Source organism: Silurus aristotelis (genome assembly GCF_946808225.1).
Source record: "Silurus aristotelis genome assembly, chromosome: 26".
NCBI classification, from domain to species: Eukaryota; Metazoa; Chordata; class Actinopteri; order Siluriformes; family Siluridae; genus Silurus; species Silurus aristotelis.
In genome coordinates this window covers 8,383,520-8,405,485 of record NC_139599.1, presented here as the reverse complement: position 1 = coordinate 8,405,485, position 21,966 = coordinate 8,383,520, and the positions used below count along the sequence as shown (strand labels likewise).

The following is a 21,966-nucleotide window of genomic DNA, read 5'->3' as shown; positions in this document are numbered from 1 at the left end:
TACCACAAATCTCCTCTCTGCTTTATTTACTATCACTGCATGAGAAAAAATATATTCTCAGAGCAGTCCACAAATTTGGCTACATTTCTGAGAGCTTCCTTTTATGTATAAATATCACCCTAAATTCAATTATTGCACAATTATATGCACATGCACAATTTATTAAAATCCCAGAACTAAGAACAAAGAAACTCTTTGGTTAATTCTAGTCATAAGATACATGCAAGATCTATATACTTATATGTCTTTTAAATTAGCCTTTTAAGCTAGCGCTGGAGATTCCCCTCACTGAAGAACCAATTCAGTACAATCACACAAGACCTAAATGAGTGCACCTGAATTAAAGGTACCCAACTAACTAAGTGCTGTTTAACTACAATCTAACTAGACTAATTAGGTTGTAAATGTTTTGTTGCTACACACATTATGATAAACTACATACTTCCTCGAGTAATTAGATTACACAAATTCATCAAGCCAAATAAATTTGCTTTGTTTAATCCATTTAACTAAACACAGAGCACTGTGTTTCCCACGCACCATTATTACTGATACACCGCCCGCTAATCTCTGGACTCAAAATATAAAGTGTTTAGGTAAATCAAGAAAAAAAGAGACTCTCTATAACAGAATAATGTTGGGGCACCCATATTTAAACAGCACACTTAAAATAATAAGGAAACACTCAAATGTGTTATGTGAACAGTGTCGGGTTGAAGAAACCATACCGTATGTATTTCTTGAATGTAGGAAGTACAAACAAGGGGTCCCTGGTGGTCTAGTGGTTAGGATGAAACAAGAAGGAAGAAAAATTATTGAAGAAATAATAAAAAATATAAACCAATGTCAATAATAAGGAATTCATATAATGGGCAAGAAATAAATGGTATGATAGTAAGAAATAAATAGTAAAGCCTTCTTAGACTTTATTAAAGAGTCAGGTCTGATCAACAGAATATAAAACTCGCCGCCGGAGCAGAAGGTGGCGGTAATGCACCCATTAAGCTAGTGCCCGTCGCCGTTACAAAACAAAAAGAAGAAGAAGAAGAAGAAGAAGAAAAAGAAGAGTAAACTCTGGACATGTAACACAGAAGATGCCGTAGAATAAAAAAAAAATGAAGGCAGGAAGAGAAAACAGCGAGGGGCGAAGATTCAGGCGAAAGAAAACGCCAAAGTTTGTGATCATTTCAAACTAAAACAGAAAGAAAACCACTGTGGCCGAGGAACATGATTGTTTCATTAATCTAATGGTTTCCTCTTTACTCTATTCGGCCACTGCGGAGAGACTTTTTAAACGCATTTTATTTGTATTTTGGTGTAATATGGCTATTAAATCCACCAAATGGTTTTGGTTTTCACCGATACTCTTGTATGCAATTTCAGCAATAATTATTATTTTTATTTTTTTTTTAAGAAAAACACAAAAACTTGTTCGTTTTAAGAGACCTGTCTTATTTTCTCTCTCATTTAGTTTTGCTCTTTAATAAAGAAAAAGTGCTTATCCGATTACTCGATGAAATAATTGTTAGAATACTCGATTACTAAAATAATCGATAGCAGCATATTAATGTTATACCAACTAGATAGATAGATAGATAGATAGATAGATAGATAGATAGATAGATAGATAGATAGATAGATAGAACTTTATTGTCATTGCATAGTACAGGTACATAGCAACGAAATGCAAGTACAAGCCTAGCAGGCAACATAGCGTAATCTATGTTATTTATAGTTATTAGCCTATTTCATTAAATGATTTATGGATGTGGTAAAGGAAGTCACGCAGGTGGTTGATTTGAAAGAGGCAGATGTAGAGGACAGGGTAGTATGGAGAGGGATGATCTACTGTGGCGACCCCTAATGGGAGCAGCTAAAGGAAGACGAAGAAGAAGCCCTTTTTATTAAATGCATTAACTTATTCTGTCTTCTTAACGAGGTGCATACTCACCTTTATCTTTTGCACGTTTCCGTCCTAATTCTTTAATTTTTTTTCTGAATTGAGCTCCTGAGGGTTTAGACCTTTTTTCTCATCCATCATTTAAATTTGGATTCAGCTCTCCTTACTGACGTGACGTGACGTGTCTTATCAGTTCTCCCACGTCACCCATCCCCCGCCTCCCCTTTTCTGAGTGTATGAGTGAGGGATTTTCTCCGGACGGTGTTTGCACTCTCCAAGTCCCGACCAGGTTCACTGACCGTGCAGATGAGCGGTAAAAATAATATTTGTTTATTTTATTTTATTTACGTGCCGCCCCCCAGCAAGAATCCCATGTCGCCTAAATCCGCCACCGCCAAGCGGCAATCAAAACAAGTTTTAAACGGAGCGCGCGCTCTACCCTGATTGGTCGCTCGCTTGACCAGTTCAGTTTTTATTCTCTAATAAATAAAAATAAACGATTGATTTCGTTAAATGTAGTTCGGTAAAATTAAGATATTTGACTTAGAAATGTAGTAAAGTGAAAGTCCCCCTAAACGGCAATACAGTACTTGAGTACAGTAACGAATTACATTTACTTCTTTACTGTCCGCCACTGGTGAGAGGTGTGTGATCAACCACAATGCTGGTGGTACTGAGATTAAATAATAAATCACATGGAATCTACCTACAGTACCAACAAATGTGCTTTTTGTTTTACAGACTAATAAATGAATTATTTAATTTCTTATTGTCCAAGTTCTTATTTAATATTTCGTATATATTTGCTGTTCAGCTATAGATATACATACATACATGCATACTACTACATAAATAACATGAATCATTTAATATTATATTTTTGTTATATAAAACCTAAATGTGATTTATAACATTTTATTTATGATCGAAATTAACAGTATGACCCAGTAAATGCGCAGACTCTTGCGCAGACAAAGCACCGCTGACATGACACTCATGAACGCCCCCACCTCTAAACCGTAATGAGTCGGAAGTGAGTTACAGGGAGGTCACGAGGATATACTCTCGGTAGCTGGTGAAAAAAGTCCGCTGACTATGCAGAAAAAGACACTTTTCTCACTTTTATGACTGGAACATTTTTGCATGAAAAAGCAACTTTTATTGTCTTTGGACTTTCTGTTTGGCTAGGAAGATGTCTCAACAAGTTAATGCTACTGAAGTAAGTTTTGTCGCTTGTATCATTGAGCGCCAGGTAACTACAGACAGTTTTCATTGGCTGTTCCAAATGTCGATCTGAACTTGGGTGGCGCGCTATTGGTTAGTTTTCGCAGGAGGCCGTTTTAGAGTGTGAGGGCGGGACTAAAGAATCTAAAATGCGGTCACGTACAGCAACTTTAATTATTTGTAATTATTATAAGACATTTAAATAATTATTGTATTTTCTGAACATGTAATGTGTATAATAATGTGTTCGGATCAGTATAACTGTGAATTTAATCCTGATTGCTTACACATGCTGTCTTTTAACCCTGGCATGTGGATGGACTGAATGAATGAATGGACTGTACTGGGAGTCCAGGGTTCAGAGCAGAGATGCCCAAAGTTGGCCCGTGCTGACTTTTGATTTGGCTCATCGTGCCATGTAATGCGAAGAAGGGGGAAAAAGGGAAACATGGCATTTATATAAAAGTGTTTAAAAATAAGAATCAGCTTCATGTCTCCTGTTAGTGGTCACTGAATAGCTGCATTAGGCATTTAATTCTATTATACAACAAATTGAACTGGTTCTCATTGTACTATAAGTTTCACTGAAATATAACTTTGAATATGAAACTGCATTACTTTAGGAGATTAGAGTCATGTTTTTTATTTATGCATTTTTTTAAAATTTCATGAAAGCAATCAACCATTGCAACTTTTTAATTTTATTAGGTGCAGTGCAGCATTTATTTACGGCCCACAGCTTTCAATTTAGTTAGATTTTTGGGTGCCCCTGGTTCTTGGACATGGCTGTATATCATTATTTCTGTATGAATTGGAATTAGATGCCTCGAGAAATCTGTTGGACCATGTTTCTTACAAATGAACGATGATATGTTTTATAAAAAAAAGTAATAACAGTGATATAACTTTGCTGCTGTATCTCTGACTAATGACCTCAGTAAATGAGAAAGTAGTTGTTATACCTCTGGTGAAGGGAGAACTTAATGTGGTTGAATTTTTTGAAATTTGAGAGTCGATTGTTTAATCTGTAAATGTCAAGCCTTTGTAGACAGTAAATATGAGACATGACACTGGCGTAATATTAAATTAATGATCCATTCTCCAGTGGTGGTTCCTCCATAGGGGCAGTCAGACCTGTTTTAATCTTCATAAGGTTATTATTCACAGTCAAGTCAAGTCAAGTTTATTTCTATAGTGCTTTTCATAACAGACATTGTCTCAAAGCAGCTTTACAGAAATCAACAGTCAAGGTGAATGGTGTGCATTTATCCCTGATGAGCAGCCATGGTGACTGTGTCAAGGAAAAACTCCCTTGGATGTTATAGGAAGAAACCTTGAGAGGACATCAAGAGTTTGATCATAAATCTTTCAACAATACAGAACACTGGAGAGTGAGAACTAACATGATTACTGGAGTATAAGATTATAATTAATGTTCTTTCTACAGTCTTATACAGTCTTTATGGTTATAGAATTAGGAGCTACTGAGCAACTCATAAAATAGCTCAACATTTGTGATCATCACAGATCCAGCACCAGCTTCTCCATGCCAGAGCCTTTAAACACTCCAGGAGGTCCAATGTCAAAACTCCACACATGTAGTGGGATCCAAATGGCACTGGTACATCCCTAGATGGTTTGGGATGTTTGCAAGTTCGGCATCTACTTCTTCAAAGGTCCGTAATCTTCATGAGGTGGGACGTGACTGGAGCTGGCCAAACCTCAGGGTGTTTTGTGATGGGGAGAGAAAGAGAAGCAGTGGAGAGGAATTCATGATATTAACAGCACAAGTTGATAATGTGCATGTGATCAGATGTTTTGAAGCACAAGGTTATGATGTGAGACGTATGTTATGTGTAGGCTTTGCTAAAAAGATACGTTTTTAATCTGCACTTAAACTTGGAGAGTGTGTCTGAGCCCTGAACACTGTCAGGAAGACTATTCCAAAGTTTAGGAGCTAAATGTGAGAATGATCTACCGCCTTTAGTGGACTTTGCTATTCTAGGAACTACTAGAAGTCCAGAGTTTTGAGATCTCAGGGAGCGTGGCGGATGGTAGCGTGTTAAAAGACTGGAGAGATACATGGGAGCCAAACCATTTATAAGTCAGAATCTGTAGTTTGTAGTGGATTCGAAACTTGACAGGTAGCCAGTGTAGGGACGATAAGATTGGGGTTATATGATCAGATTTTCTTGACCTAGTAAGAACTCTTGCTGCCGCATTCTGGACTAACTGAAGCTTGTTTATTAATGATGCAGGACATCCACCTAGTAATGCATTACAGTACTCTATTCTGGAAGTCATGAACGCATGGACGAGCTTCTCTACATTGGATATAGATAACATGTTTCTTAGCTTAGAAATATTTCTAAGGTGAAAGAAGGCTGTTTTTGTAATATGGTTAATATGATTTTTAAAAGACAAGTTGCTGTCTAAAATAACTCCCAGGTCTTTTACCGTTGAACTAGTAGTAACAGAACATCCGTCTAAATGCAGGTTGAGATGCTGGAGCTTCTGTATACTGGTTTTTGGGCCGATGAGCAAAATCTCCGTCTTATCAGAATTTAATAGTAGAAAGTTATGGGTCATCCAATCTCTTATTTCTTTAACACACTCAGTTAGTTAGGATTTAGACCAACTTAATGCCTGTCCCTGAATGCCAATATAATTTTGTAAGCGATCTAGGAGGAGATCATGATCTATAGTGTCGAATGCAGCACTAAGATCTAGTAAAACTAACAGCAAGCTGAAGTCTTGGTCTGAAGCTAAAACCAGGTCATTAGTGATTTTAACTAGGGCAGTTTCTGTGCGATGATGGGGCCTAAAACCTGACTGAAACTCTTCAAAGATATTGTTCTCTTGCAAGTGGGAACATAACTGGGCAGCGACAATCTTTTCTAAAATCTGAGACATAAATGGGAGATTTGAAATGGGTCTGTAATTCGATAGCGTATTTGGATCCAGATTAGGTTTCTTAATGAGGGGCTTAATAACTGCTAACTTGAGGGGTTTAGGGACGTGACCTAAAGATAGTGAGGAGTTAATAATATTCAGAAGAGGCTCACCAGCTGTATATAATACTTCCTTCAATAGATTAGTTGGAATGGGATCTAACTGACATGTTGTTGATTTAGCTTTGGTAATAACATTATACAGCTCTTCCTGTCCTATACATGTAAAACAGTGTAGATGTGGACTTGTAGGTGAGATTGTGTCAGGAGATGCTGTCAGAGGTTGGACCGCCACAATTGTTTTTCTAATGCTATAAATTGTTTCAGTGAAGAAATTCATAAAATCCTCACTACTAAACTGTGATGGAACACATTTTTTAGATACCTGATTTGTAGTTAATTTAGCTACTGTACTGAAAAGGAACCTGGAATTGTTTTTGTTGTTTTCTATGAGTTTGCTCAGGTGCTCAGCTGTAGATGCTTTTAGCGCCTGTCTGTAGCTGAGCATACTGTCTTTATACGCAATTCTAAATACCTCCAATTTAGTTTTCCTAAATTTTCTCCCCAGATTACGTGCTGTTCTCTTGAGGGCATGCGTATGACTATTATACCAAGGTGCAGGTGCTTGTTCTCTAAACATTTTTAACCTGATGGGGGCAACAGTGTCTAATGTGCTAGTGAGAATAAGGTCTATGTTGTTAGACATTTCATCAAGATCATTAGCAGTTATGGGTTTAGTGAGAAATTGAGTGGTCGGAACAATAGTTCTACCAAGTCGATACCGTGGTGAAACATTCTCTACCGGTAGTGTGTACAATATGAGATAATGGTCTGTGATGTAATCACTCTTAGGTAAAATATCTATATCAGTGACGTCTGCTCCATGGGATATTATTAAGTCTAATGTGTGGTTAAAGCGATGAGTTGGTCCGGTGACGTTTTGTTTAAACCCAAAACAGTTTAATAAGGCCACAAATGATAATCCTAGAGCATTGTTTACATCTTCTACATGAATATTAAAATCTCCTACAAGCATCACTTTATCAAAATTGATCAAGAGGTCTGAAAGAAAACAAGCAAACTCTTGAAAAAAATCAGTGTAGGGCCCTGGGGGTCTGTACACGTGACCAGAGCGAGAGATAGTAGGGGTTTTCTATGCATGTCTGAGAGTACAACTTTACGAACGAGCACTTCAAATGATTTAAAGATGAATCCTAATCTCTAACTAACATTAAGAGAGGCACTATAAATGGTTGCTACACCCCCCCCACAACCAGTCTGACGGGGCTCATGCTTATAAACATATCCTGACGGTGTCGACTCGTTTAGACCCATATAATCATCTGGTTTAATCCAGGTTTCAGTGAGACAGAGTGCATCGAGATTATTCTCTGTGATCATCTCATTTACAATCAGTGCTTTGGGTGCAAGTGATCTAATGTTTAAAAGACCAAACTTTAGAACTTTTTTGTGTTTGCTTATCTGTTTGAACTGCAATAAGATTATTTCTGGATCTTGTGTATTTAATTCTTGGTTTTACTACACGAGGAATAGATACGGTTTCTATAAACTGGGCTGTGTGCTCACTTGTAACTATTTGGTTTGTTGTATAAATGTTCTTATAGTCGTAAATTTAATGATGTCTTACCACTAACTGGGGTTTAGTAGGAACTCTGTCTGTGTGTGTGTGTGTGTGTGTGTGTGTGTGTGTGTGTGTTTGGGGGTGTGGTGGTGGGGGGTTGTAAAACATCTAAACTGAGCTAAAACATCCGTTTAATAAATGACAATTGGGACAGACATCACACTGCCCCATGCTCACTGTATGATAGTTTTCAGTGTAAGAAGAGCAGCGTACTGGACAGCAAATGATCAGGGTAAAAACTTTCCATGTTCAGATCAGTGTGAGTTAAAAATATACCACCACTAAGCTTCCACTGCAGTGCCCTTGAGCAAGGCCCTTACCCCTTAACTGTTTATTTGTATATATGCAATATGATTGCTTAGACATGCTGTATTTTAACCCTGGCATGTGGATGGACTGAATGAATGAATGGACTGTACTGGGAGTCCAGGGTTCAGAGCAGAGATGCCCAAAGTTGGCCCGTGCTGACTTTTGATTTGGCTCATCGTGCCATGTAATGCGAAGAAGGGGGAAAAAGGGAAACATGGCATTTATATAAAAGTGTTTAAAAATAAGAATCAGCTTCATGTCTCCTGTTAGTGGTCACTGAATAGCTGCATTAGGCATTTAATTCTATTATACAACAAATTGAACTGGTTCTCATTGTACTATAAGTTTCACTGAAATATAACTTTGAATATGAAACTGCATTACTTAAGGAGATTAGAGTCATGTTTTTTATTTATGCTTTTATTTTAAAATTTCATGAAAGCAATCAACCATTGCAACTTTTTAATTTTATTAGGTGCAGTGCAGCATTTATTTACGGCCCACAGCTTTCAATTTAGTTAGATTTTTGGGTGCCCCTGGTTCTTGGACATGGCTGTATATCATTATTTCTGTATGAATTGGAATTAGATGCCTCGAGAAATCTGTTGGACCATGTTTCTTACAAATGAACGATGATATGTTTTATGAAAAAGTAATAACAGCGATATAACTTTGCTGCTGTATCTCTGACTAATGACCTCAGTAAATGAGAAAGTAGTTGTGATACCTCTGGTGAAGGGAGAACTTAATGTGGTTGAATTTTTTGAAATTTGAGAGTCGATTGTTTAATCTGTAAATGTCAAGCCTTTGTAGACAGTAAATATGAGACATGACACTGGCGTAATATTAAGTTAATGATCCATTCTCCAGTGGTGGTTCCTCCATAGGGGCAGTCAGACCTGTTTTAATCTTCATAAGGTTATTATTCACAGTTCCTACTAACTGGGGTTTAGTGGGAACTCTGTCTCTGTGTGTGTGTGTGTGTGTGTGTGTGTGTGTGTGTGTGTGTGTGTGTGTGTGTGTGTGTGTGTGTGTGTTTGGGGGTGGGGTGGTGGGGGTTGTAAAACACCTAAACTGAGCTATAACAGCCGTTTAATAAATGACAATTGGGACAGACATCACACTGCCCCATGCTCACTGTATGATAGTTTTCAGTGTAAGAAGAGCAGCGTACTGGACAGCAAATGATCAGGGTAAAAACTTTCCATGTTCAGATCAGTGTGAGTTAAAAATCCTACCACCACTAAGCTTCCACTGCAGTGCCCTTGAGCAAGGCCCTTACCCCTCAACTGTTTATTTGTACATAGGCTACCAAATGCTGTGAATTTTTTTTTTTTTTACTTCTATATCTTTTATATCAAATATAAAAAATCTAAATTAGTGAACAAATTTACGTAGTGTTTTAGTGCAGACAGTGTGTCTATGATGTAAAAAATGTATTCTATTTACTATATCGTACAGTATTGTATTGTTACTATATTGTAGTATATAGACTGATAAATGTTCCAATGGGTTTTTGTTTGTTTTTTGCTTAGGTCAGTTTCCAGGAGTGACATCCACTTTTCAGACAGATCATTTATCCAGATTACTTTATGACGTTGAGTGTAATTGATTTCAAATATGACCATATTACCGATACTTTAGGAGCCATTATTTTCTGCTTTTGTTGTCCACTTGTATAGGCGGTAGAGTACAATTTGGTTTTCAGCCATCTGCTAAGATGTCAGTTAAGATGACTTAAGAGCATTGAACAAAAGCAGTGTTGTGGAAAAAGGAGATATGTGTAAGTGTTTGAATATCTGACACCACACACACTGACACACCAGCTAACAATGAGTTAGTTAGTTGTTAGTTTATCAGCATTGCACAGAAGACGTAGGGCAGTGGGAGGGCAGATGAAGGCCTTATAGGAAGGGACAGCTTTCCTTCCCAAACCACCACCCCAGAGTTCATTCATTAGCTGCATCTGGAGACAAGTGCACGTCATCTTGAATTGTCTGAATAACTAGCTGTAGACTATCTGTAGACTTAAACATTAAGATGGATGAGTCATTTAGGTGTAAAAGCGTGAGTTGAATCTGAAAACTTTGCATTTTCTAGTGTCTGTATGAGATTTTTATATTAACTGCTGTTTTTCAGGAAGAAAATGGAAAAACCACTCGGATTATTCGCATTGGAACCAGGAAAAGCCAGGTCAGAACATGATGCCTTACTTGGGGCTTTATATTTTTTGACTTCATGACCTCCTCTTTGTAATACTATTAAGTTCATTCTAGTTCAACTATGCTGATAACTAGGCGTAATCTGTTTGAGGAATTGCAGAGTTAATACCCCAGTGCCCTATTTTCATGCGTCCTTCTCAAACGCTTGAGTTGGATCCATATTAAATGGGAAAGAAACATTTAGGGATTTCTGCTCATTTGTGATCTTGCAGGGCTTCACACAGCCTTAAATAATTTACTTGCCATTAAAGAGTAGTGAATGAGTTCGTTTTGGACGGATGAGTGAGAGTGGGTGTGTCAAACATGCCAGTGTGCTGGGATCAGATAAGTCCAAGTCCCCATGTGTCTCCAGAAAGATTACAGATAATGACCCCATCCACTTTAGCCTGAACAGCATCTCATTTCAGTGTTTAAATATCAATAAAATCTTCATCATGAAAATGCAATGTCTGTGATTAGCCTTACTGTTTATTGTATGCATGATTTGCTAATGTTTATTGTATGAGTGATGCGCTCTGTCACTCGTGTGGGTTTTTTTTTCAGCTGGCTCGGATCCAGACAGACAGTGTGGCTGAGATGCTGAAACAGCTCTATCCAGGCTTGCAGCTAGAGATAGGTATAGAGCTTTTTTTTTTCACTGGCTTCCTTGATTTTTTGGATAAACCATCTTTTTTGTTTTCTACATGTGTTGCTTTCTTTCTTTCATTTATTTTTATTTTTATTTTTTTGCTTTCTTGGCAATCTTTTTTCTCAATTTTTTCTTGGTTTCTTGTCTTCCTTAATGTTTCTTTCTTGCATTCGTTCTTTCTTGTTTGCTTGCTTTCTGTTCCTTGAATTACATCATTCCGTTTCATTATATCATGACCCACTTGTCCCTTCTTTTCTTTTGGCCTCTTTCTGGGTCTTCTCATTTTCTTCTCTTTTGTCATCTCTTGTCCTCCCAGAATGCTTTACACACAGTTGAGCGATTGTGTTGTAGTGAGACTGTGTAATCCACACCACTGCTTTCCTTTTTTCTGTTACACTTGAGTTCAGTGCTGATGTCAGAATGTGCCACAGTAGTGTTTTTTTTTTTTTTTTTTTTTTTTTTTTTATTCTTCCTGTGCGTGTTTTGTGTTTTACAGTTGCCATGTCGACAGTCGGAGACAAAATCCTTGACACTGCCTTATCAAAGGTAAAGTTAACATGCCGTTCTAACAAGAGTGATGTTGAGCAGAATGTCTTCTAATGTTATTTGTGTTTAAAATATACCATTCTTATTGTTACAGATTGGAGAGAAGAGTCTGTTCACCAAAGAGCTGGAGAATGCTCTTGAGAGAAATGAGTGAGCACTGTTCTGTTGTTTGATTTGGCTATAAATGATTCGACTGTCTGCTTAAAATGTTCAGCTCGGCTATACTCCTCAAGTGTGCAGCGCCATCTAATGGCGACCTAGTGGACGCACTGCTTAGAGCAGTAAAGCAGAACATTTAGAAGATAGATGGATTAAGAGGGCTTCAGTGCACTACAGAGTGAAATATGGCGACTTTTAAGACTACTTTTTCATTCTAAGAGCATTTCCTAATCCACTAAGAGCAAATCATGCTGTTTAAATGGCTGCTGCTGGCGATCCACAATGCATTAGAGGTGATATATTGATACAACGTTTGAAAATCGTATATATATATTTTTTATTTCAGGGGCGTTGCAGTGATGTGTGTAGTGTCCCGTGTAGTGTGAGGAATGTCCTCAGTCACTTCAGCTTTTAAGAAAATAATGCAATACCATAAGATGAGTTTTTAATTACTCTCTGGTATGAACAAACATGGTTGTATGAAATGCACTATATGGACATAAGTATTGGGACACCAGACTTTTTCAACCACATGTGTTTTTCCCCAAACTTTTACCACAAATTTGGAGGTGCATAATTGTATAGGATGCTTCCGGATGCGCTGGCATTTCATTTACCCTTTACCTTAACTAGGAGATTCAAACCTGTTCCAACATGACAGTGTCCCTGTGCACAAAGCTAACTCCATGAAGATATGGTTGACATGGATTGGAGTAGAAGATCTTGAGTGGTCTGCTATAGAGCTCTGATGTCAACCATAATGAACACCTCTGGGATGAATTGGAACACTGACTGTACCCCAGGCCTCCTCACCCTACATCAGAACCTGACTTTACTAATACCCTTGTGGCTGAATGAGCACAAATCTCTACAAACACACTCCAAAATCCAGTGGAACATCTTCCCAGAAGAGTGGAAGTATTTCCATATAGATACAGGGACAAAATGTTAAATGGGATGTCCAAAAAGCACATACGAATCTTATGGTTATGTGTCCACAAACTTTTGTCTATATAGTGTATCTCAGCTGTCATGTATTTGTTGAGACTCAAAAAAAAAAAAAAAACCAACAAAAAAAAAAAACAAAAAAAAAAACCCAACTAAAAAGCCACTGATCAACCTGAGCCAATTTTTTAAGTAGCTTATATTCTATTTAAATACTAAATGACATACTATTATTGATTTACAATGTTATAAAAAACATTTTCTTTACTCTAAATAATCTTATAATAGCTAGGATATTGGCATCTCCAACTAACATTTCTTTTTAAACAAAAATAAGCTTATTATCTAGATAGATTTATTCATTTCAAGCTTGAAATGGGTTTGAAACAAAAAAAAGATAACTGTCCTTATTTTATGTATGTATTATAGAAAGATGTAAACTCATAAGACTGTTTTCAGCTTGACATTTATATATGAGGAAATTATAATGAAAGAATTGGAGATTCATTTTTGTAGAAATAGGCTGAGTGGTGTTTATTATGCAAAATTGTCATAATAAGAAATATTCTATAACCTTTCCTTTATTGAAGAGCTGAAATTTCTGAAGGATATAAAAAAAAATTAATTTGGCTTGCATTTCAGTTTAACCAAACTGAATAGTGAGTATTTACATCAAAGACAAAAAACAAAATGGGCAAAAGATTTACAGAAATGTGCAAAGATTTGTTATGAAAGAATACCTCGAAAATAAATTAATTATAGAAAGCCGACCATCTATAACATGGGAATTGAATGGTGTGTCTGAATTACACTGTAAGAGGGCAATGAGAAAATCATTTTAGTGACGGGTTCTAAGGCCACTCGGTCACTGTACATATTTAGATGTGGGTGTGCCCATCGATGCAAAAAAGTCGGGAAAAGTTAATTTTAATGCACATATGAAGCATCTTGGTTCAGTGACAACCAGCTAGAGTGAAGTAGTGTGCTATTACGATAACTAGTAACAGAATGCACCCGGTGATTTTGTAGTAAAGTTATTGGCATGTTTCAATGTAGACTAGTATACAGTAATCTGCAAAATTCTTCAGAAGAAATTTTTTTATGAAAAGATTTTGGTCGAGTTTTCAGAAACACTAAAGCCAAAAGGTAAAGCATGTCATATTAATCACTTTCCCCACCGTTTTTTCTGTATTACATAGACAAACTGAGTTTGCAATTTAGCAAAAGGGAATGTTTAATTGTGCACACAGGATTGATTTTACTGAAAGAAAAAAAAAGGTTTAATGTACACTACCTCTTCATGTTTAATTTTATACGTTTTTTTTTTTTTCTTCCCCAATTCCAACACCAGGGTGGACCTCGTTGTGCACTCTCTAAAAGACCTTCCTACCTCACTGCCTCCTGGTTTCACGATCGGCGCTGTTCTCCAGTGCGTTTTCTAATCCTTCACACTCGACACATGAATCCATCTTTCTTTAAACGCATTCTGTTTGTTTGCATTCACAAATTCTTTGTTGTTTAGACGTGAAAATCCTCACGACGCTGTAGTGCTGCATCCAAAGAATGCTGGACTCACTCTGGACGCTCTGCCAGAAAACAGGTAATTTCATCCACTCATCATTTCCTCATAGTCTGCCCCCAATATTTTTTATTATACTCATAGGCTAATGTCAAGTCTGCTGCAGTGGATAGATCAATCCCTTACCCAGTCTGACCTTGGTATCCTCTTTCAGTGTGATTGGCACAAGTTCACTCCGCAGAGCTGCACAGCTGAAGAAAAGGTTCCCCCAGTTGGAATTCGAAAACATTGTATCCTTTGCCTGCCTGTGTGTGTGTGTGTGTGTGTGTGTGTGTGTGTGTGTGTGTGTGTGTGTGTGTGTGTATGTATGTTTAAGTACTTTGTGTATATTAGAATGCATTATGTGTTCATACAAATTTCCCACATTGATCCTTTACTCAGCTGAATTAGAGAGGCAATCTGAACACTCGTCTGAAGAAGCTGGATGAGAAGGATGACTATGCTGCTATTATTCTGGCTGCAGCTGGTCTCAAGCGCATGGGTTGGGAGAGCCGGATCAGTCAGGTAAATAACATACCAAAAATCACCATTACTAATGTTAGCACTAAATAATAATTCACAATACATACAATCCATGCAAAAAAAACACAAAGTATATTTGCATGATATATTTAAAGACCACCATGTCCTCATCTCCAAAACAAGAAAAAAAAAAACCATGCAGGGTCAATTCACACATCAAGATGATAATTATCATGTCTAAGGAAAAGCATCAGGTAAATACATCTAGAATAGCAGTATACACAAACCTGGATCAATGGCAAAGCACCTTTTCACTTGACATACACTTGCCAGATCTTGCACTTTGCAACTTTTTCTTTTGTTCCCTAAACATGATATGAAAGGAAACATGATTCACATTGTGTTTGTGCAGGTGCATGGTTACTGTATGTATTTTTTCTGATGCTTTCTCATAAATAGCTGCACATTTCAATGGGAAGGTATGACGCCACTGGGAGTCTGACTCACCAGACCACAATAACGTACTACCTAGCGGCAAAATCTGCTACTACAGGGTTTCCTCTTGTGTGTATATATAATTGAGTATTGATATGCTCTTGTGCACATTCGACATCATTGTGTGCATTTATGCAAATTAAATAAAAGAATGCTGAAAAATCCAGAGTTTAGCAGGATGGATGAGAGATCCTGTTGAAATTGAAGCTATTCCTGGGTCTCGTGGTATTGGTTCTTATTAAATTAAACAATTTCCAAGAAGTGAGGCTTTTGAAATGTGTTATGTCTTGGGTGAATTGGGACAGCAGCGGTTTTGTTCATTTCCTGATGCTGGAGATGTACAGGTTCTGGAAATGTGTTTAGATGATGTGCTTTAGTCTGGCCTTAGGCCATATAGTGAGTGAGCGAAACCAGGCTGTTATGGAGGAGGTGAGAATCAACACAATATGGATCACTGAACCAAGATTAACTGATTGAATTTCATACCTTGTTGCCGTTAGAGTCAATATGAACCTGCTGCTGAATTCGCCATATAGTAAATTTCAAGCTATTACGGTTGAATCATTTAGAGCGGCATCTTTTTAAAAATTCAATTTTGTGAAGTGTCCACAGTGCAAGTTCCTGTGACCACATTTCATATAACCATTTTAAATGCAACATTTTAGAAGAGTAATCCAACACTACTATCAAAGCTGCTGCTATAAGGTTTTAAGGTGTGCATTTATTTTTCTATTTATGCACAGCTCAAGTAGTCCCATGCAGGTAAGTACTCGCAGTACATTTCCAAAAACCTTTGCCATGTTAACTGAAAGAGCAAAAAGATAAAAAAAAAAAGGAAAGATTGCTTACTCACAAATAGACAAATTCTATTTTTTCCAATGAGTTATTATTTCAGAGAATACAATGAATAAAGAAATATTGATTCATGTTCATAGGCTTTTCTGTCTCATTACTGCGACCTCACATACTCTTTTGCACCCTCTCTCTCATATCAATGGCTCACTCTCCTGTTACTAGTTCTTAAATTCTGTTTTAGAATTAGCACTAGAGACTTGAGATGGGATGTGTAAAAAAATAATAATAATTTGCACAAAAGATTCTGTTTAAAGGACAAAATTCTGACAGGTGCCTTGAAATTAAACATCTGAACAATGTCCAAACTGTGGGATGAACCTTTGGTTCACACCTTAAGGTGTAAAATTCAGTGGCCCATTGTCAGTTTTTTCTTATTTACTCAACCAAGAACTATTTTGCAATGTTGTTATATATAAAAAAAATATAGTTTGTTTGAAAAGATTTATGAAAAGTAAAATCCTGGTTTCTTTTAGGTTCTGGGTCCTGAAGACTGCATGTATGCTGTAGGCCAGGTGAGTGACCAAACATGGCTGTCCATGCAAAAGTGTCATTTTCAGATTATCAGATTGGTTATTATTTTTATTTTTTGTAATTTAAAGATCTGGTTATGTTAGTATTGTTTCTGTAAAAAAAAACAAAAAAAAAAACGGTTTGTAAGGCAAAGTCGTTGTTACGCAAGGAAACACCTGTGTAACCATCTTCACCAACGGTCGCTGAAAGAGTTTAAAACACTACTGCTTGTCAGTTGGAGCGTTCAAATGATTGAAAAGCAGAAAATATACACTGATAATGGAAAGTTTTTGAAAATTCAAAAATCCATTGGCATTTCATATATTCAGCTGTCAATTCAGTTTGCTTGCTTGGCCTGTAAACATTCTGATTCTAGGGAGCGTTGGCTGTGGAAGTGAGAGCAAGAGACAAAGACATCCTCAAGATGGTGTCCATCCTCCACCACCCTGACACTGTTCTGCGCTGCATCTGTGAGAGGGCGTTCCTCAAGCAGCTGGTTGGTTTTTCTAACTTGCACGTACAACGCACAAGTGAAATATGGTGTAATGTATTGGAAACACATACAGTGCTATTGAACACAGAGGCGACTATTTAATACAGGTTAAAGGAATTTATCTTTATTTAACTGATCTGTGTCTCCTGTTGTAAGAGTGGAAAGTTGTCCCTGTGCAAAAGAAAAAATCCTGAGAACCCAAATACTATATTCATACTAATATTCATAGACAAGGGCCCATTTGTTTGTCGCTATGTATGAGTTCATTATACAAAAGAAACAGATATTGTGTTCTAAATACAGTGCAACCTCGATACTTTTGCGGGGGTTACGTTCTATGACCCCTCGCGAGTAACAACAAATCGCAAGGTTTTGACTCTCCTTCTGATGATTCTTTTTTCAAGGGATATTGTAAACTCAACAAAAATTGTGAATACACTTGTCAAATGTTTTATTGACTTCTTTAAATGAATAATATAATAATAAAATAGTCTTTCAAACATTTTCATGTAATTTATTAGTACAAACTGTACGAGTTTCCACTGTATATACAAACACAAAAAATCTTGCAGGAGCTTTCTACTATCATGCAAGGTCAAAATAAGCAACAAGGGCAAAGCAAGTCCCAAACCTGTTCCTGCCACTGTGCACAAAGCCAGCTCTATAAAGATCTGGTTTACATGGGTTGGAGTGAAAGATCTTGAGTGGCCTGCTATAGAGTTCTGACCTCAACCTTAGTGAACACCTTTGGGATGAGTTAGAACACTGACTGCACCCCAGGCCTCCTCCCTCTACATCAGTACCTGCCTTTACTAACACTCTTTTAGCTGAATGAGCACAAAATCTCCACAAGCAACCACAAAATCTAGTGGAACATCTTCCCAGTTATTATATGAAAGTTATTATAACAGCAAATGGGGACTAAATGTTAAAAGAAATATTCAAAAAGCCCAAACAAATCTTGCTAATGTGTCCACAAACCTCATGTCTGTCCATGTAGTTTATATTTTATTGTATTATAAGTTTGTTGATTGGAAATGAATGGTCTTAGACTTCCAATATGAGAGCTTGGATTTTTCCATTCTTTTCTCAGTACACAGGACAGGAGTGTTTCAGTGGTACTCATCCATATGCTACCTACGTGTAGTAGGAATAAAGCTTAAAAGCTTTAATTGCCTTTTCATTTGGTTTGATTGTGACTCTCTATCACTCTGCCCTGCATTTAGGAGGGAGGCTGCAGTGTACCTGTCGCTGTATACACCGAAGTAAAGAACTCAGTGGTAAATAATACACACACACACACACACACAGAAACTGATAATAAAGACAAACAGACAGAGATGGTGTTGGAGCTTAAATAACTTTTCTGGTGCCAGTCAATAACAGAAACAGCATGTCGTGTTTCAGTGTGTTGACCTCGTTGTGTTTTTCAGCTCGTGCATGTGCACACGCTTGGGGTAAAGCGACATGTTTTCTCTTTGTAGCTCTATTTGACAGGTGCAGTTTACAGTCTGGATGGTGCTGACTGCTTGAAGGACACCATGCAAACCATCATTGAACACGATAACACGGTAAGTGCACATGCACTCAAGCACATTCGGTTTTCTTTGTCAACAGCAACAAAATAATAAATACAAAGCACTTAATATAAATTGATGCATTAATAATATAAACACTTAAAAATATATATAGCTGAACAATCAAAAGGATTATTCAATACAGAGACACTCAATCTGCATAGAAACTTATATTATATAACAAATGTGAAGTTACTAGAAAACCGAGAGGTGGGCAGATTTATATGCATCAAAAGATGTGTGGTTGAATAATAGTACAGTGGAGTGATTTTGTTGTTTTGGATTAATGTCCTACTGATGTGAAGTCCAAAAATAGGTTTACAAAAATCTATATGACTACAATTAAAAAATGTTTTTATTTTTAATTGGATGGATCAGGATATTTTATGGTTGGCAGTTTGTACTAATGGGGAAAAACATAATTGTATTTTTTGACAAGGTCATATTTTTTTTATGTACAGTATTTAACTGAAATGGTCAAAGTTGTTTAAAAGATTAAGTAAATACTTTACATATTAATCGAGTTAAAGTCTTCCATAGCCATATTTTTTACAATGTCAAAATAACAAAACTTATAATACACTCTCCCGGAATCTAAATGATAAAAAAATGAGTAAAATGATACTAGGCCAACAATTTCTTTTCAGTTCATCTTTATATAAATGTATTAATGCTAAACAAATGATGTAAGAAGTGTTTATAAATAAATAAAAAAAAAATACATCTAGAAGATTGTTCTCCCCATGGATGCAGTGGTTTCTTCCAGGTGTATTGGTTTATATCCAACCACTAAATTAACTCCAGATGGATTGGCTGTGATAAATTGCCCCTAGGTATGAAGCAGTGTGTGTGAACTTAATCTATATGGACAAAGGTTTTTGGACACTTGACCATAAGATTTGTATGTGCTTTTTGAACATCCCATTTCATATTTAGTTCCCATTTGCTGTTATGATAACCTCAACTCTTTTGGTAAGATGTTTAACTAGATTTTGGAGGTTGCTTGTGGAGATTTGCTCTCATTCAGCCGTAATGGAGTTAGTGATACAGGTACTGATGTAGGAGGCCTCTTCCAATTCATTCCAGATGTGTTCATTATGGTTGAGGTCAGGGGTCTATAGCTGGCCCCTAAGAATAGAATAGCCTTTATTTGTCACATATACATTACAGCACAGTGAAATTCGTTCTTCGCATATCCCAGCTTGCTCAGAAGCTGGTGTCAGAGCGCAGGGTCGGTCATGATACGGCACCCCTGGAGCACAGAGGGTTAAGGGCCTTGCTCAGGGGCCCAAGAGTGGCAGCTTAGCGATCCCTGTGTAACCCATATCTGCATGGGGCTTGAATCCCCGACCTTCCTATCAGTAACCGAGCGCCTTAACCACTGAGCTACCACTTCCCAAGATGTTCCACTCCAACCCATGTAACCCATATCTGCATGGTGCCCTTGTCATGCTGGAAAATGACATTTGGGTTCAAGTGAAGGGAAAATTGTATGCTACTGCATCCAAAGACATCCTATACAATTGTGTGTCTCCAGGTTTGTGGTAGCAGTTTGTGGAAGCACCACATGTAGGTGAAAAGTCAGGTGTCCCAATACTTTTGTCTATATAGTGTATGTGTGTATGGTGCTTTGAGATGGATTGAGTTGACATTCAGGGTGGTTCTATGCCTTATGTTCAGTGTCCATGGGGTGGAATAAAGACCTTGATGCACTGATGGATGATTAATTAGCTGGATGATTGAACAATTTGTTCATGGAAACTACATTTTAAAGTTTTTTTTTTATCTTGTTCTGCAAACAGGTTAAAGCTTTACATATTTTTGAAGCCGTATCATTTTTGTTTGCTTGTTTGTTTTCAGGTGCACGACAGCGCAGAAGAGCACGCTCATGTCGGAGTCACGGCCAACAGCATTTCGCTGACTGCTCTGGACGCTGCCGAGAACCTGGGTGTTGATCTTGCCAACCTCCTGCTCAGTAAAGGAGCCAAGGACATCCTTACTACGGCCAGACAGCTCAACGATGTCCGATAACGGCTTCTCTCGGGCCGCCAGCCAATCCTGATCTACGGGACACAGTTAACACTGCCAACAAAAAAAATGCGCACACACATATTCAAACTAAAGGTCATAGGTGTAAACAGTGCTCTTTAAATGATTGTATGCCTCAATTCTAAATACATTGATGTTTAGATATATATATTTTAGATCAAAACCATGTTACATGCTGAATTCTTCATTATTATGACAAAGTAAATAACTCGGGCTCAGGGAAAAAAGGTTCTACAGGGTTTTTACACCTAATCTTTTTATCTGGAGTATAGCTGGTGCTCAAAGCTCTAAGTTCTCTTTAATAAAGAAATCAGGTTTAGTTCAATTGAATATTTTATTTTATTATTAATCAGATTTGCCATGTTTGTTCTCTTATGTGCTTCCATTCTTTTGCCTGACTACCTTACGTCCTCGTTGCAGAAATACTCGGTGCCATTTATATTTAGCACACTTAGGCCTTTTAGTAATCCTTGCTGCCCCTTAAGAGACCTGTCACAGATTATAGGTGGGTCCAGTAGACATCAATAGGCTTGAAGGAACAATCCTTTAACCGTGAACACATTTTTTCTATGCCAGCCAAAACCTCGTGTTCAGTTTTTTTTTTTTTTGGTCACACCATAGCACAGCATTTGTACCATGTATACATACAGATACAGAACAATGGAGCTGTATTTTAAAATGTATACTGAGGTTTAAGATTGCTGCCAGTTATAGGTTATAAAGGTACAGCTGTGCATTATATATTAATCTATTACAGCATGTCACAGAAGGTTGGTTGTGTTTGAGTTCATTTAATAAGAAAAATATATTGATCGAATTTACCCACTTCAAAGCACAGGCCATGCTGATAAATTTCACTAAATGAAATCAATCCATATTTGAGATTTTTATCTTTGCCTTGTTATTTTATTAAAAGTCACCTGTGGCATTAGTATTTTTTCCATGTTTACCTCAGCAAAGCTGCTCTACTCTCAACATCAGCTCAGCCTGTGTTGTTGCAGACTCAACCCCCACCCCCACCACGTGGTTGTGTTCATTTCAGCATGGAAATGATATCAACATGCACTGCTAATATAAAGAAACTTTAGACAAAACATTTTTAGACATTAAATGTGTCTTGGTTATTAAAACCAATGCAGAAATGCTTCAATCCAGAGCTGTGATGTGTGTTCAGGAAGTAAAGTAAACATGGCTGGATTGCTCTCAGTAGAAAAGGTAAAGACTCGCTATTCAATACTGAATCACTCATGGGTTGGGTCTGAGGCCAGTAAAAAAGGTTTTATACACACACACACCTATGACCAGATATGTGCCTTAAATCTAATGAAAAAATGAATAAAACGACTGAAATTCGAGATGTTTCCCCTCAATTATTTATTTTCCTGCTAAAATCTGACATGATACTAAGCATGTTTAGATG

The 21,966-nt window shown here is 37.2% G+C and overlaps 1 protein-coding gene across 2 annotated transcripts; it reads left to right on the top strand.

Moving 5' to 3' along the window:
- The first annotated feature begins 2,895 nt into the window (after positions 1–2,895).
- hmbsa (hydroxymethylbilane synthase a) lies at positions 2,896–21,901 on the top strand. 2 transcript variants are annotated; one of them, XM_083531966.1, is made up of 14 exons: positions 2,896–3,119; positions 10,166–10,219; positions 10,792–10,864; positions 11,373–11,422; positions 11,517–11,572; positions 13,878–13,955; positions 14,049–14,126; positions 14,260–14,335; positions 14,496–14,609; positions 16,391–16,429; positions 16,804–16,923; positions 18,147–18,200; positions 18,405–18,491; positions 20,358–21,901. In XM_083531966.1, the coding sequence occupies exons 1-14, from the start codon at positions 3,093–3,095 to the stop codon at positions 20,526–20,528; spliced, it is 1,077 nt and encodes a 358-aa protein (XP_083388092.1). In that variant the 5' UTR covers positions 2,896–3,092; the 3' UTR covers positions 20,529–21,901. The 2 variants fall into 2 exon arrangements, with proteins under 2 accessions (XP_083388092.1, XP_083388093.1); XM_083531967.1 differs by lacking the exon at positions 2,896–3,119 and adding an exon at positions 9,875–10,093.
- Positions 21,902–21,966: the final 65 nt, after the last annotated feature.

Excerpts from the sequence above, each read along its gene's own strand:
- hmbsa (XM_083531966.1), top strand. The coding sequence starts at position 3,093 with ATGTCTCAACAAGTTAATGCTACTGAA. Across the intron at positions 10,220-10,791 it reads TTGGAACCAGGAAAAGCCAG|CTGGCTCGGATCCAGACAGA; the intron begins GTCAGAACATGA and ends TTTTTTTTTCAG. Across the intron at positions 18,492-20,357 it reads TCATTGAACACGATAACACG|GTGCACGACAGCGCAGAAGA; the intron begins GTAAGTGCACAT and ends GTTTGTTTTCAG.